Below are 14,611 nucleotides of genomic sequence, written 5' to 3'. Positions count from 1 at the left end.
TAGCTGACACCTCCTCTCGTTGTCCTAAACCTTGGTGCTGGGTCTGTCACTTTCGCAGGGGTTCGGCGGTTTGGTTTCCTGCTCCCAGGGCCCAGGGACACCTGGCTCCAAAGCAGGTCCTCGGCTTCGGTCTGCCCTTGGGCTGGAGGACGCTCAGCTCTGGCCGCAGACCACTGAGTCGTTTGAGTTGGGGACGTCCTCCTTAAACCTCTCCACCCCCTACTCACGTCTCTTCCCTGAGATAATCCTTCCCTTTCCTTTTTCCTAGTTCTCACCATGCGCAATACTGGGTCGTCCCCACCCAAAGACTCCCCCCACTGGGTGTTCTGCTTGAGAACTTAAAGCTCTGGAATTTACCAACCTCAGTCCAAAGCGCTGGATTTTCTATTACAACACAGCTAGCCTCAATACAAACTGGGCTACCAGGAGGTCTGGCCCATGAACGGGTCTCTTAACTATAATACTATCCTCCAACTCGACCTGTCCTGTCGCCATCTGGATTCCCGCCTTAGGTTTAGTTATTGAGAGAAGGAGGCAAGATTTTAACCTTCAGCAGGGATTCCAGACCTTTCTCCTAACTGTGGCTTTGCATTCACATTTGCCTCACTCTAGCACCTCCCTCACCCCCCATACTTGTTCTCAGCTGAGCGGCACTCTAATCCCATAAGGCCATGCTCTTTTAATCAATATTACCCAGCAGGGGGGACACTATTCCTTCCCTGCCTAACCCAAGTCCCGCATTCAACCCGGTTCGGAGGTAGGCTCGGCCCTACTGTGCCCAAGTTAAGTAAAATCAACTGTACAAAGCGGGAGAAAACCTCAGCCCCCTCCCAGACTGTAAACCACTCTATAGTCTCCTCCTGGAAACCTGGGAGCTGCTAAATCCTGGGAAAACTGGGCTTGTCCCTGAATGCAGAGAAAAAAGTGGCATTTTAAACTCAAGCTGCTTTTCTGCCCCTTCACCTGAAGAAACAACCAAAGTCCTTCTAGGAGAAGGTTGCTTTTCTTTCCCTACATTTTAAAATGCAAACTCCTGGTCTTCTTCAAGAATCTTGTCTAGGCCATCTTTTAAAAATAAAAATTTGGGGGAGATAATTCTTATCAAAAGGGGGAAAACTTTGGCTATATTTGAGCAAATCAATGTCCCACTATTTCTTTCTAAATTAGTAAATTCTGGTAAACGTTATTGAATGTCTGGGTATTTTAAAATAACATGAAATACCGAACCATCGATTGCTAGACCTGCTTTCGGCTTTTTGTTACAAAGAGGCTGTGAGTGTGTTTGGAGCTGTGGATAAAGGTCTCGTGCTTTATTGGAGGTGTGTTTCTTGGAAGCAAGAGAGTGTTTGCCAGCAGAGGAACCTGTTTCTAACGGTGCTGCGATGCATTCATAAATCAGTCTGGGGAATGGTGGTTGTTTGCTTCTTAGTCATTGAGGGAAATTAAGGTTTCTGAAAGTTAAGTTCCAATGCAGTTGGAAAGAAATTGTATGGTTTTGATAATAGAAAGCATAAGGCATGGAGATGGAATTTTGAAGGACAGGGAATGAAAGTGAGTTATTCTAAAAATGGTCATTTCTAAAGGGATAAGAAAGTTTGTGAAAGTTGCAGAAAGGTCTGTGAAGGTTGTGAAAGATTTAAATTTGTGAAAACAGAAAGCTCAGGCTCCAGCACCCCTTCCTCCACCTCGTTTCCCTCTGGTGACACTCTTTGATGACTGGTGGCACCCGGAGTGGTTTCCATCATACTTTCTCTTGACCTATTGGGTGTCAGGAAACCTACCTACCAGCTGTGGAATAAATCTTCATCAAGATGCATTTTGTCAATGCTGAAATAGAAGGTAAGGACACAGCGTTGCCTTACATGACCCTGCCCGGGAGGCACCTGGGACATGGGGTCCATTGAGTCAGGAACTGATCATCCCTGACGTTCCAAGGAACCTATTCCTTCCCCTTTGTTTGGTGCTCTCATCACTGGAAAAGTCACCCTCAGGGCGTGGGGTACCCACATCCACGGGCAGGTTGGAGTGAGTCCCCTGTCTTGAGTGGGGCAAAGCCTTTCCCAGGGCATCTGGCTGGTGCCCTCGTCATTGGAGAGGTCACCTTCAGGCACAGGGTAAACTCGTATTTCTCTGCTGGTGTGGACTGTAACTCCCGGTCCTCCTCCTGGGGCATAATTCTTCTGTTATCAGGTTTCTGACCTTTCAGGGGCCAAAGCGCCCCGCCCAGGCTCTTCCTTGCGGCTAGACTCCTTGGAGCCAAGACGTTATTTCCCCCACTCATTAACAGTCCTTTAAGGTTTTACTGAGAGTCTCCACAGGTCATCTTGCTTGGTGTTTAGGACCTTCCATTCCCCCTTTCCAGTTTTCTTAAACATTGGCAAGAGCAAATAAAAAAAATTTTATACTTTCTCTATCAAAATTAGTATTTCAAATTACATGTGTGGTCTTTATATATTCAGTCTTTATATGACATGTATTTGTCTGTGTGATACATGTGTTGTGTTTTCTGCCTCTGGATGGCATAACTAGGGTGTAATATTGGCCGAAAGATATGAATTACGTACATAAATTAAACAGGATCCTGTGATTTGAACAAACTATTTGATATGAAAACCACTTTTAAATTTGATTAATGTCTTTTAGAGTTATTACCAAAAATGAGTTTTTACAGTTTACATTATCATCTTTGGTTAAGTGTATTTGACAACCTTCCCAAAGTTTAAATTTTAAAAAGTGAGAAATGACTTTGAGCTATTCTAGTAGGCCCCTGGAATACCTGAAGGATTTATTCTCTCTCCTTATAAAAGTTTTTGAATTAATTAGGCCAATTTGACATGCTCAAAATTACATGGGAAGCTTTGCCAAACAGAATAATAATAACTATTTTGTTAGTATACATATATTTTTATCAAAATAGATTTTATAGAAATTTCAACCTGCCTCAAGGAGGAATTACAAAGATTTAAAATCAAGTTCAGACAGGAAGTTCTCAGGGGTAACCAGAGCCCTGTCAATGACACTGGACAAGCCAAGGGTGATGGTTCCCTGTGGGGACATCAAGCAGTGGTAGTCTGGGTGTTTGAAACCCACACATTGGGAATTTATTAATTGTTTCCAGTGCTCAGTGCACAGTTCCAATAAGTCCTGTACAGTATTTTAAAACCTTGCATACTAGTAGTCTTTATATATGTTAAAATTGTGTGTTAAATCTAAAAATATGGGCTTCATACCCTGGCTGGTGTGGCTCAGTAGATTGAGTGCCAGCCTGAGAACCAAAGAGTCGCCGGTTCGATTCCCAGTCAGGGCACATGCCTGGGTTTCAGGCCAGGTCCCTGGTGGGGGGTGCTCAAGAGGCAACCACACACTGCTGTTTCTCTCCTCTCTTTCTCTCTCCCTTCCCCTTTCTCTAAAAATAAATAAATAAAATCTTTAAAAATATAAATATATGGGCTTTATGTTGTTACATCATCTCATAGTAATTATTACTTATCAAGAAATTATCATCTTGAAATATTGTGTTTTACAAAGAAGCAAAGTTCTTTGTCAGTTGCATTTTAGTCAAGTCTATAACCGTGTCATTTTAAATGTGGTTATTTAGGAACAGTCATGTTTTACGCTAATACATTTGCAAGTGGATCTTTGAATGGGTTCACGAGAGAGACTCTGACTCTAAATTACAGGTATCTAAGTAGTTCGCGGAATACTGGCAAGTAAGCAAGACAAACAGTATTGGTTATATGGGACTAAATAAAAGATCATTGTTCTTAGGACTTTGTTCAAAATATTGCTAATTTTAAATCTTCTTGTTTTCCAGATATAAGGAAACTTGGTTTTCTCCTAGAACAGTTTACAGGTTCTATCCTCATAAACAATACTGAAACATATATATTTTTCTCCCTACCCAATCCCTCCAGAGTTCTGCAACTCTTAATGAGGGAGCACTGTTTTCATGGCAACGTGTTTGTTTGCATAAACCCAGTAAGAATCTGGTCTCTTTACAATAGCACCAGTTTCCAAATGCGATTTTAATAACCAAGTCTGTATCTGGGATGTCATGATCGAAGGAGCCATGACTGGACTCTGGATGTCACCAGGAAGCTTTCAGGGATTCACATTGACTTTCGAAGCCAATTAGAGCCCCTTGGAGAAGCAGCCTGCTACCTTGCTTGGTCACACGGCTCCTGGCAGTCTTTCCAGGTAAGGAGTGAAGGTTGCTTTCCTGAAAGATGGCATGGAAGGAACCTCAAGACATTTTGGAGACCTCAAAAACTTGAGAAATCCACTCAAACTAATAGGTATTTCAGGCAAAGCCAGATAGCACTTGTGTGGCATGGCTTCTGTGCCCTGAAGGGCTGACCAAAGCTCAATTTGGAGGTTCCTTGTGAAAATTCCAGCACAGCAAATTTGAAAGAGCCTATACAATCAGTTACTATTCTTGTTGTGCTCATGCATATAATTAATCAGGCCAAATTGAAACTGGACTTAGTACAGTCTCTTTGATAAAGTGAGGGTGATTTTAGGGAGAGAAACTGTGTTTCAATGGAAATCACAATGTCCAATTTTTACCCACAAACTGATTGAATCCTACTTTTCCTAGTTTTTTTCAACTTAATGTTTCACTTCTTTCCTTTCGTCTTATGACTTGGAACTACTGACTGGAATCGCTTTTCAGGCTGTCCGGTCCCACACTCTTCTCCTCAATGTCCCCTACAGGCAGGGACAGCTCTACAGCCCTAGCCCACCCGAAGTAGTTAAAGAAGAGACCTTCGTCCCTACTCCCCCAAACCAGAACCAGGCCAGGTCATTAAGAATAAATTCGTTTTAAAACCAGAGTAGGGAACAAAAGGACAAAGCCAGCCCCATTTGCTACTGTGGCACCACTTGCCTAGCAGGCCTGTGACCTTGTTAAACAAGACTGCCATTTTCCTCTTCTGAGTCTGTTCCCAGGACTGGAAATTATTGGGAGCAAGAACAGAACTAGCCCCTCCCTATAGCCACAGGCAGAAGATAACACTGGAACTCACTACAGCCTTGTGTTACACGCCCCAACTGCCCAGGGGCCACACAAGAGCAACCCCCCCACCCTTTTTTAATCCAGTTACAGTCCAATAAAAGCTCAAAGCTCCCACCCCTCAATGCTGGTGTATCTCTCTACACCATGCCCCTCTCCTTTCTTGGAGAGAGAATAAAACTACACTTTCTTCTCTTTGTGAATTCTTTCACAGCCCACCCTAACACTATTTAACAAACAATCATTTGCTTTCCTTTAGACCCGCTTCCTTTTTATAAGACTGCTATCTCAGGGCATAAGAGCTATGGCCAACGAACATTTTTAAGAAGCCGTCTGCCAGCTTCCTCCTGTCTCACTTGACCCCTGTGCCGATCAGTCCGACAAGATGGAATTGTCAGGGAGAAGCATTCTCAGGCAGAATCCAGGTTCTCTTAGGTACTACTTAGGCACCCCTTACTTTATGGCCTTGTGGTTTCAATTGAAACAAGTTGTTCTGCATACTTCCTGAGACTGGCTGCAGCTATGCAACCGCCTGGTTTCAGTCCTCCGGTAATCTCACTGATAGCTGGGCCCAGACAGGATTTTTTCCTAAACACTTTGGACCCAACATTCCATGAACCAGGCTCCAGGGCAAGCTTTGCTCAGAGCACCCTTGGGACTAGGAGCCAACAAACATGTTTTGCCTAGTCCGCAGCCTACTCAAACATGGGCTATCGAGTTTCAAAACAGTATGATTTCAAGGGGAAAAGACTTTTATTCTTAATAGATAGCAACAACTTCAGAAGGTTTTCCAAGTCAAAAATTTCTTTGCCCATCAGATAGGCCTTACGAGAGAGAGCATGATGATTAGGAAAAGTAAAACAAGTTTTTCCATAGTTACTTTTCAAGGAAATTAAACATGACCCTGCGTATGGCGGAAGTAAACATGCCGTTCTGATGCTGAAACTTAGGATCTCTCAACTATTTCAGTGAATCAGAAATGCAGGCAGCCCTGCCGGGCACATATCGTTGCTCTGGGGCTTAGAAAGGCTCGTTCAACACCACTACAAGCATGTAGGTTCGAAATAGCTTGTTCATTTACAAACATGTACTGTTAGGCTCTGAACAGATTAACCCTCCCTAGGATTTTAGGTTATACTGCTAAAAGACAATGTATAATATAAAAGATATGTACATACAAGGTTTTCTTTAGGAAAAAGTATTGTCTATAAGATTTTACAATCAATTTTTAATCACTATTGAAGCTATTATGACAGATACTAACCGTATAAACTAAATCTTTAAAATCATAGAAACTAATTTTTTTATGTCTATTTTTTTCTAGAGATAAACACTTTATTTTCTTTCTGGAGAAAAATGTTAATCAGGTTTGAGCCATGGTATAAAGACGTAGTCATTACTACAAAATTAAGTCATTTTCCTGTTGTATTTATATGATAACATGACTTTATTCTGATTCACTGAAAGCAAATTAGATTTATGATTTATGGGGGGGAGGAATCTCACAGGAGCTCAAAAGCGGATTTCCCAAAATCATATAGGTACACCTGAACACCATTTATCCATCTAAACCCCAACAGCATCCCCTAAACAATTTTCACTACCTCTCACTTTCACTTTCTCATCCGTACTATTAAAAAGAGTAAAACACAGTTCATTTTTTAAAAAACGAGCCACAATTAACAAGGGCATTAGCTCCCCTTGTCAGTCCAAGGCACCTACCTGTGCTTTACCACTGCCCACTCTCATTTCTATGTTAGCAATTATGTCTCAATTCCAAACATAGAAACACTGTCTTTAAATAATTTATTTTTACTCTGTAAGTTCTTATATACCTTTTAAATTAGCTTCATAAGTATAATGAGTATCCTCAACCATTAGCAACCGAACACTACCATGTTGGGCAAGCGTTAAATTATAAACTGCCATTTCGGTTAGTACAGAGATTTAAAATAAGACCACGACATGTTATCAATTGCAGACAGCTTCACAGTCACAGTCCCTAAGCTGGTTTTTTTAAGCAGTCTGTTTTGGAATGAGAACAGAGGAAGCCAGAGAGAGAAATGATGTTTCAGTAATCATGAACTCTCAGGAGTTTTCACTTAAGCCAAGAGTCCTCCGTTTAAAAAATATATAACAAGCCAGTGAAACTTACTTGACAGTGACTCGGTTTGATAAATCCTGTAGATCCCCAGGATGGAAAAGCTGGGCTTCTTTCAATCCAATCTGTTCACAAGCTTTCAGAAAAACGTTTATATTATCCTGTGAAAAGAAGTGGAAAGTGATTGCTTAGCCGAGCTCTCTCTCAGACAAAGGTTACAAAATTTTTATGATATAACTTCCAGGCTTCAAAGTCCAAAGAGCCAGCAAAAAAGGAGACAGTAAGACCAATGAATACATGTATTTAAAAAAAAAAAAAAGGGCATGTACAGCCTTTCAGTCTTTAAGAGCATAAACGCGGCGCGCTCTTGCGCCCCGCATACGCTGTCTCTGTGATCTTTGCGACCGGCACGTTAAACATTACCTGTTACAGGACAAGTGCCTAGCCACTGAGCAGCAATCTACACTTTGATGTCAGCTCCGCTCTGCAAACAAACGCCCTCTTCCCAGCTTTGCACGACAAGCCTCACCTCTCCTCTTTAAAAATAACTCCAGCTACTGACATTCACCCACCCAGAAACTGTTGGCAGGGAGGAAATAAGAGGAGGAACATTCTGTTTCTATGATTACAAATTACAGAAAGACTGGAATACCACACCTGGAATCTGGGTTTGGTTGCCGAGCCGGCTCTTGACAGACAGGGAAACCATACTATAGGACCCAGGAGAAGCCTAGTGTTCATTGGCTAAATCACATAGTTTAGGTGTGGTATATTGCTCAACGCCCTGCAACCTGCCTCAGGAACTGCCTCCAAGAAATAAAAATCTAGGTTGTCCTCGTCTCCAGTTTCAAAACCAAGATCACCCATTCAGAAGGGCCAGTGCTCTTCATGTATGTGAGCTGCTACACAGACACTGACTACGATATATTCTATTTTACAGTTGGCTGCATTTCAGAGACACACACTTGGTGAGCAGAATTAGCTTGAGCTCCCACCTTTACTCCCCTTAAGAAAACCCTTTACAAGGTTGAGCTTGTGAGGATCCCATGCAGATTCTAACCTCTGCTTTATTAGGGCTCTCAGGCAAGAGAACTACCTCCTGCACTGCCGACGCACGTTCATCCACTCAGGCAGGCGGGCAGCGCCACATCTGTGGGTGAGCCTTAGAGCCTCCCTGAAACCTCAGCTCCCTCCCTACCAGCTGGCCAAGACAGGGAGGGGGCAGAAGACAACCTGTCCCTTGAAGAAGGGCCACTACTCTCTTCCCACGTGGAGAAGCTCATCCTCACAGGGAGAAAAGGCAGGACGGGCTGGCAAAGTGGGAGGGAATGAAAACAAGAAAGATGAAGGGGTTAAATTTCATAGGTTGGATTCTTCAAGAGTGAGGAGATGGTGGGAGAGGGCAAGCAGATGCATGGCAAGAGAAAAGCAGTACTGATTGCTAGGAAACCCAGGGACACTTGCTAAAAAGAAAAAAAGCCTTGTAAAGGTGGGAGGTTATTCTAGTGTACTATCAGTAAAAGGCGGTGCAAAGTACCTAGCTGAAAGCTGGAAGCCATGATTCATTTTAAATACGAGGTCAAAAGTTAAAGGAAATTACAAGTCAAAAGTTGAACAGCTCAATGAAAGGTGTTTTATCTGACCTTATATGGAAAAAAGGGAAATAAAGTTGTGGCAAAATTCCAGGGATAGAAAAAGTGATCATTTTGTTGGTAAACTCATAATTTCTAGAAACTACCGTATTTTTCAGACTATAAGACGCACCGGACCATAAGAAGCACCTAGGTTTTAGAGGAGGAAAATAGGGGGAAAAAACCCCGCTCCACTACCACCCCCCACCCCAAATGAGCCAGGTAAACTACATTCGGATTATAAAACGCACCCCCATTTTCCTCCCAAATTTGGGGGGAGTGCATCTTATAGTCCGAAAAATATGGTATATTATTTGCAATTGTCAAATGATTCAAGTTAATGGTTCTATAACTTGCCCTGAGACACGCAGACGAGAGTAAATGGTTTGGTATACCAGTACCCCAAATCCTGTAAGAAGCAAATCACATACCCAAAAAGGAAAAGTCATCCATAAGAAGTCTTCCCACAGATGCAAAGCCAGTATTCAGAAATCGAAGGCATTTTTGTACATCAACAATGAATTAGAAAGAGAAACTAAGGGAAAAAAATCCCATTTACTATGGCAACAAGAAAATTAAAGTACCTAGAACTAAACCAAGGAGGTAAAAGACCTGTACTCAGAAAATTATAGATCACTGAAGAAATAAAGGAAGATACAAATAAATGGAAGCATATACCTTGTTCATGGATTAGAAGGATAAACATCATTAAAATGAGCACACTACACAAAGCAGTCTATAGATTCAATGCAATCCCAATAGCATATCTCATAGATCTAGAAGAAATATTCCAAAAATTTATATGGAACCAAAAACAACCCCAAATAGCCTCAGCAATCTTGACAAAGAACGAAGTAGGAGAGATCACCATATCTGACTTCAAACTATATTACAAGGCCACTGTATTCAAAACAGTCTGGTACTGGCATAAGAACAGACACATAGATCAATGGAACAGAACAGAAAGTCCAGAAATAAACCAAAGTTTCTGTGGTCAATTAATATTTGACAAAGGGGACAGGAGTATAGAATGGAGTGAAAATAGCTTCTTCAATAAATGGTGTTGGGAGAACAGGACTGGTACATGCAAAAAAATGAAACTAGACCACCAACTTATACCACACACCGGAATAAACTCAAGATGGAGAAATGACTTAAATATAAGCCATGACACCATATAAGCCGTAGAGGAAAACAGGCAGTAAAATTTCAGATATCCCACACAGCAATATTTTTGCCAACATATCTCCTAGGGCAAGGGAAATAAAGGAAAAAATAAATAAATGGGACTACATGAAATTAAAAAGCTTCTGCAGAGCTGAAGAAACCATCATCAACATGAAAAGGGAACTGACCAAAAGGGGAAACACTTGCCAATGACACCTCAGACAAGGGTTTGATCTCCAAAATATATACAGAACTCATATGATTCAACATCAAGAAAACAAACAATCCAATTAAAAAGTAGGCAAAGGACGTGAACAGACACTTCTCCAAGGAGGACATACACAGGGCCCAGAGACATGAAAAGATGCTCAGCATCATTAGCCATCAGAGAGATGCAAATTAAAACCACAATGAGATACCACTTCACACAGGTCAGAGTGGCCATCAGAAACAAATCAACAACAAGTGTTGGAGAGGATGTGGAGAAAAGGGAACCCTAGTGCACTGTTGGTGGGAATGCAGACTGGTGCAGCCACTGTGGAAAACAGTATGGAAGTTCCTCAAAAAACTAAAAATGGAACTGCCTTTTGACCCAGCAATTCTACTGATGGGATTATACTCTCAAAATCTTGAAACCAATTCAAAAGGACCTATGCACCCCTATGTTCATAGCAGCACAATTTACAATAGCCAAGTGCTGGAAGCAACCTAAGTGCCCATCAGCAAATGAATGGATCAAAAAGCTGTGTCCATTTACACAACAGATTATTATGCAGCAGAAAAAAAGGAGCTCCTCCCCTTAGCGACAGCATGGATGGAGCTGGAGAACATTACGCTAAGTGAAATAAGCCAGGTGGTAAAAGACAAATACCATATGATCTCATCTATAAGTGGAACCTAAAAGAACAAGCAAGCAAGCAAAATAGAACCAGAGGCAAGGAAACAAGGAACAGACTGACAGCAACCGGGAGTGGGGGGGGGGGGGTGGATAAGGTTGAAAAGAGGAAGGGTCTAGTCAAGGAGCATGTATGAATGACCCATGGACATGGACAGCATGCTAGGGATTGACTGTGGGAGCGGGAAGGGAAGGGAGGCTGGGCAAAGGAGAGCAAAGGGGGAAAAATTGGGACAACTGTAATAGAACAACAATGAAATATTTCATTTAAAAAAGTCTTCCCACAAATTCTATTTGGTTCTGAAAGTTTAAAAGAGTATAAAACATTCGAACAAAGTTAAACTAAAAGTAAACCTGTTAAACTAAGGCAAAATAATTCTTCACATACTTTATAAACACAAAATAGAATTTATTCAGTTGATAAATATGTACAGCTTGATAAGGACAGATAAAGCCTCACATGCCCGAAACCCATCCAAAGTATTTAGAAAGAAACCATTTAAATGATAAAGTGACTAAGCCTCATTGGGAACAACGAAAAAATATGATTAATAGGAGTAAATTCTAATTTTAAATAAAGCCTTTATATTAAAAAGTAGAATCTTTTAAATAGTTTAATGATGCTCAAGTTTGAAACAGACAAACTTCATAAACCAAGTCACACAGGGACTAGGCAGCAGAAACGGGCTGTACTAGAGTCAGAATTGTAACCTAAACCATGCGTACCGGACTGGAGCCCACTGGTAACTTATGAGATTTCGGAGAGTTGCCTAAGGGAAGATACAAAATTATAAAATTTTCATGTTTGGTGAAGAAACCACACCCGGTTCAACATATTAACAGGGAAGCATTTAGTCCTCATTTAATGGAATTATTTTCACTTGAAACTAGCAAAGATGAATAAAAGTAAGAACAAAGGACAAATCTGAAACAACTCTTATCTCATTGGACAGGAAGCCAGGACTCCAAAGTAGCTCTGCCAGTAACCAACTGTATGGCTGTAGCCCATTACCAAGGGCACACACTTGTGCCTGCAAGGGCAGGCAAGCCCAGCCCTTCCCACAAATATGACATAGCCCAGCTTACAGAAAATACTTCAGGTCAAAAGCCTGCTCTAAACACCTATAATTCCTACACTTTGAGGGCCAACATGGCTTCTCAAAAATAAAGCCCCCAAAAGGATGATCCGAATCTGCAATAGCTCCTTTTAGGTGTAAGTTTTTCTATGACTATGAATAAAAAACAAACCCTATATAAACACAAGAAGCAGGATGGCTGAAGACTTTCATATTCCCTCAAACCCCCTCTCCACACCTCGGACTGGAATCAGTTCTGAGGACCGTCATTAACAGGTGCGGGGCGGAGGGGCCCGGGCAAATTGGAGAGAAAGAGATTGATGAGTCAGGGACAGTACTTTCTATAACCACTGAGACAAGATGAGGGAGCCACAAAAATTTACAAAGTTTCCCAGAGCTGTATCAGTCTACTGTAGTCTATAACCTCTATAGATTATCTACTGCTGCGCAGAAAATGATCCCAAAACTCAGCAGCTTAAAACAATAAACTCTTATGATTTCACACAGTTCCTGGAGGTCAGAAATTTGGGAGCGGCCTAAATTGGATGGTTGCAGATGAGATGTCAGGTGGGGCTGCAGTTACCGGAAAGCTTTCTAGAGGCTTCCAGAAGCTGCTTTGAAGGGGGCTTACTCAGGTGGCTGGCAAATTGGGGCTGGTTGCTGGCGGGAACCCTCCATTCTTTATGACATGGACATCTCCATGGGGCTGCTTGACGGAGTGAATGATCCGAGAGAAAGCAAGAGGGAAGCTGCCCTGCCTCAGAACCTAACGTTTCAAGTCACACTGCAGCATTGCCGCATATCCAGCCGGTTACCTAGGTCAGCCCTATTCAATGTGGGGTGGACTACACAAGGACATAAATAGGAGGTTAGAATTGTTGAGGACCATCTTGGAGGCTGGGGATCACAGTTCACTTTCTGCCCCCAGTGATTCACGTCCCTCCCCCATGCAAAGTACACTAACCCTCCCTAGGGCGAGGAGAATTCTCATTCCTTTATACTGAGCTCACCGTATGGAATCTCCTCATCTAAGATCCAGGTGCCTCAGGGATAGCTCCTTAAGTATAGCCCTTGAGCACAGTTGCTCTCAACCTGAATGCCTGAACTGAAAAACAAGTTACTTGCCCCCGCACACCCACACCCACACCCACCACGTAACAGTGGGACTGGTGTAGGGTGACCCCTGGAGACACTGTAGTTCAAAGTGTTGAGAAATGAATGCCACACAGGAGTCACTGGTTCACAGAAAGTCTGAAGTCCTGCAAAGCATAGCTTAGCAGGCCGTTCATTAGGGATCCAGGCCAGGAAATACTTCTTCATGGTCTTTTTGCTTTACCCTCTGGACCCTTGGTTCACCTTAAAATTATTTTCCCATTTCTTTGAAAAGTGGCCTCTGTTTGCAGCGGTGTTAGCTTTCTCGATCTGCTTCCTCCCCATGAAAATTTGCGGAACTAAAGGTCTCTTAGTTTTGTAATCCTCTGTGTAATCCTCAGTCTAAGTTTACAGGGTCTGCAAATACGATTCTCTCAAAAATACTCTAACTCTTCTGTGAATCTTACTGGACTTCATTCCATTAGATCAAAAAAGCTACACCCACAAATCCCTTCAAAAGAAGCCCTTCCCTACCTCGATCAACAGAGACAATGAGGGACACCACCAGTTGGCTTCTTAGAAACCCTATTGCTGGACTAGAAGAATATCCAAGATCTTTAAAGAATTTTACAGCCACACCCTCAGCTTCATCTTTAGACCTGGTTTTCCTGCCGGTGCTCTGAATCTGATCTTTGCCAGAAGGCCATTTCTCAATGACCAAGGAGGCTGATAATTTTCAAAACCAGCAATTCCTGTGTCCTCGTGTTTATCAGTCTATCTTTCCCTCTCTCACACTTTACTGGAATCAGTAGGAGGAAGCCAGGCAGCACTTAACTTTCCACCTGGAATACTTCTCCAGTCGCCTAGTTTATTCGGTACAATTTACAGTTAGAAGGGAATAAATGCCAGGTGAGAATCATTGGGACAATTTTAAAGCTGCCTACAATACTTATACAATAAAGAATACAGAGTAGTCATCATTTGGAGCAGAAAAATAAACTGTTTTAGAGTTGTTGAGTTTCAGATATCCACATCAAGATGTCCAGCTAATAGTAAATTGGGTTTAGAGTCCATGAAAAGTATCTGATTTTAAAGTGGTTTGGGGAATCAAAAACACATTGGTACTAGTTGAAATTAAGGATGTGGATGAGCCCTCTTAGGAAAAGCAAAGCTAGAGAAGGGTTCACAATCAGACACCAATATTTAAGAGGCAGTTAAAAAAGGAGGAGTCAAGAAAGAAAAAATAATATTCAGCAACCAGAGAAATGAGCGAAAGGCAGAAACAAAGAGCATCATGGAAAGCAAGGGGAGAGAGAGTTTCAAGATGGGAGAGTCCGATGCTACAAAGAGCTCCAACGAGGCAAGAATAAAAACGGCCCCAAGAATGTGACAACGTAATGGAAAGTCCTTAGTAAACACCAATTTCAGGGGACTAAGTGACACTGGAGATTGGCCGTTCACTGTAGAGAAAGGATCACCCAAAATACAAAAGCTCTCCTTCTCAATGCCTCCCACTCAAGATTCCCATCACTTCTGCCAAAGTGACCATGTCTGGTGGTAGGGTGCTCCGTGCCTGGAAGGAGAGGAGGTAGGAGAGCAGTTCTCACTCTCTCTCCCGGCCCCAAATGGAGGACCATG

General features: G+C 42.2%; 1 protein-coding gene across 16 annotated transcripts in view; it reads right to left on the bottom strand.

Annotated features, from left to right (window-relative positions):
• The window catches only part of LMO7 (LIM domain 7), a 136,821-nt gene that overhangs the window by 92,944 nt on the left and 29,266 nt on the right, over positions 1-14,611 (bottom strand). For 14 of the 16 annotated variants that reach the window (XM_071220172.1, XM_071220173.1, XM_053916351.1 and 11 more), the window contains exon 3: positions 7,167-7,273. In XM_071220172.1, the coding sequence (XP_071076273.1) occupies positions 7,167-7,273 (107 nt within the window). Of the gene's footprint in view, positions 1-7,166; positions 7,274-7,769; positions 7,854-14,611 lie in introns of those variants that run through there. The other 2 variants (XM_053916354.1, XM_045201783.2) reach the window with 1 other exon arrangement.

Source organism: Desmodus rotundus, chromosome 13 (genome assembly GCF_022682495.2).
Source record: "Desmodus rotundus isolate HL8 chromosome 13, HLdesRot8A.1, whole genome shotgun sequence".
NCBI lineage: Eukaryota > Metazoa > Chordata > Mammalia > Chiroptera > Phyllostomidae > Desmodus > Desmodus rotundus.
The sequence above is the reverse complement of the archived record's forward strand: the minus strand, read 5'-3'. Positions and strand labels throughout refer to the sequence as shown.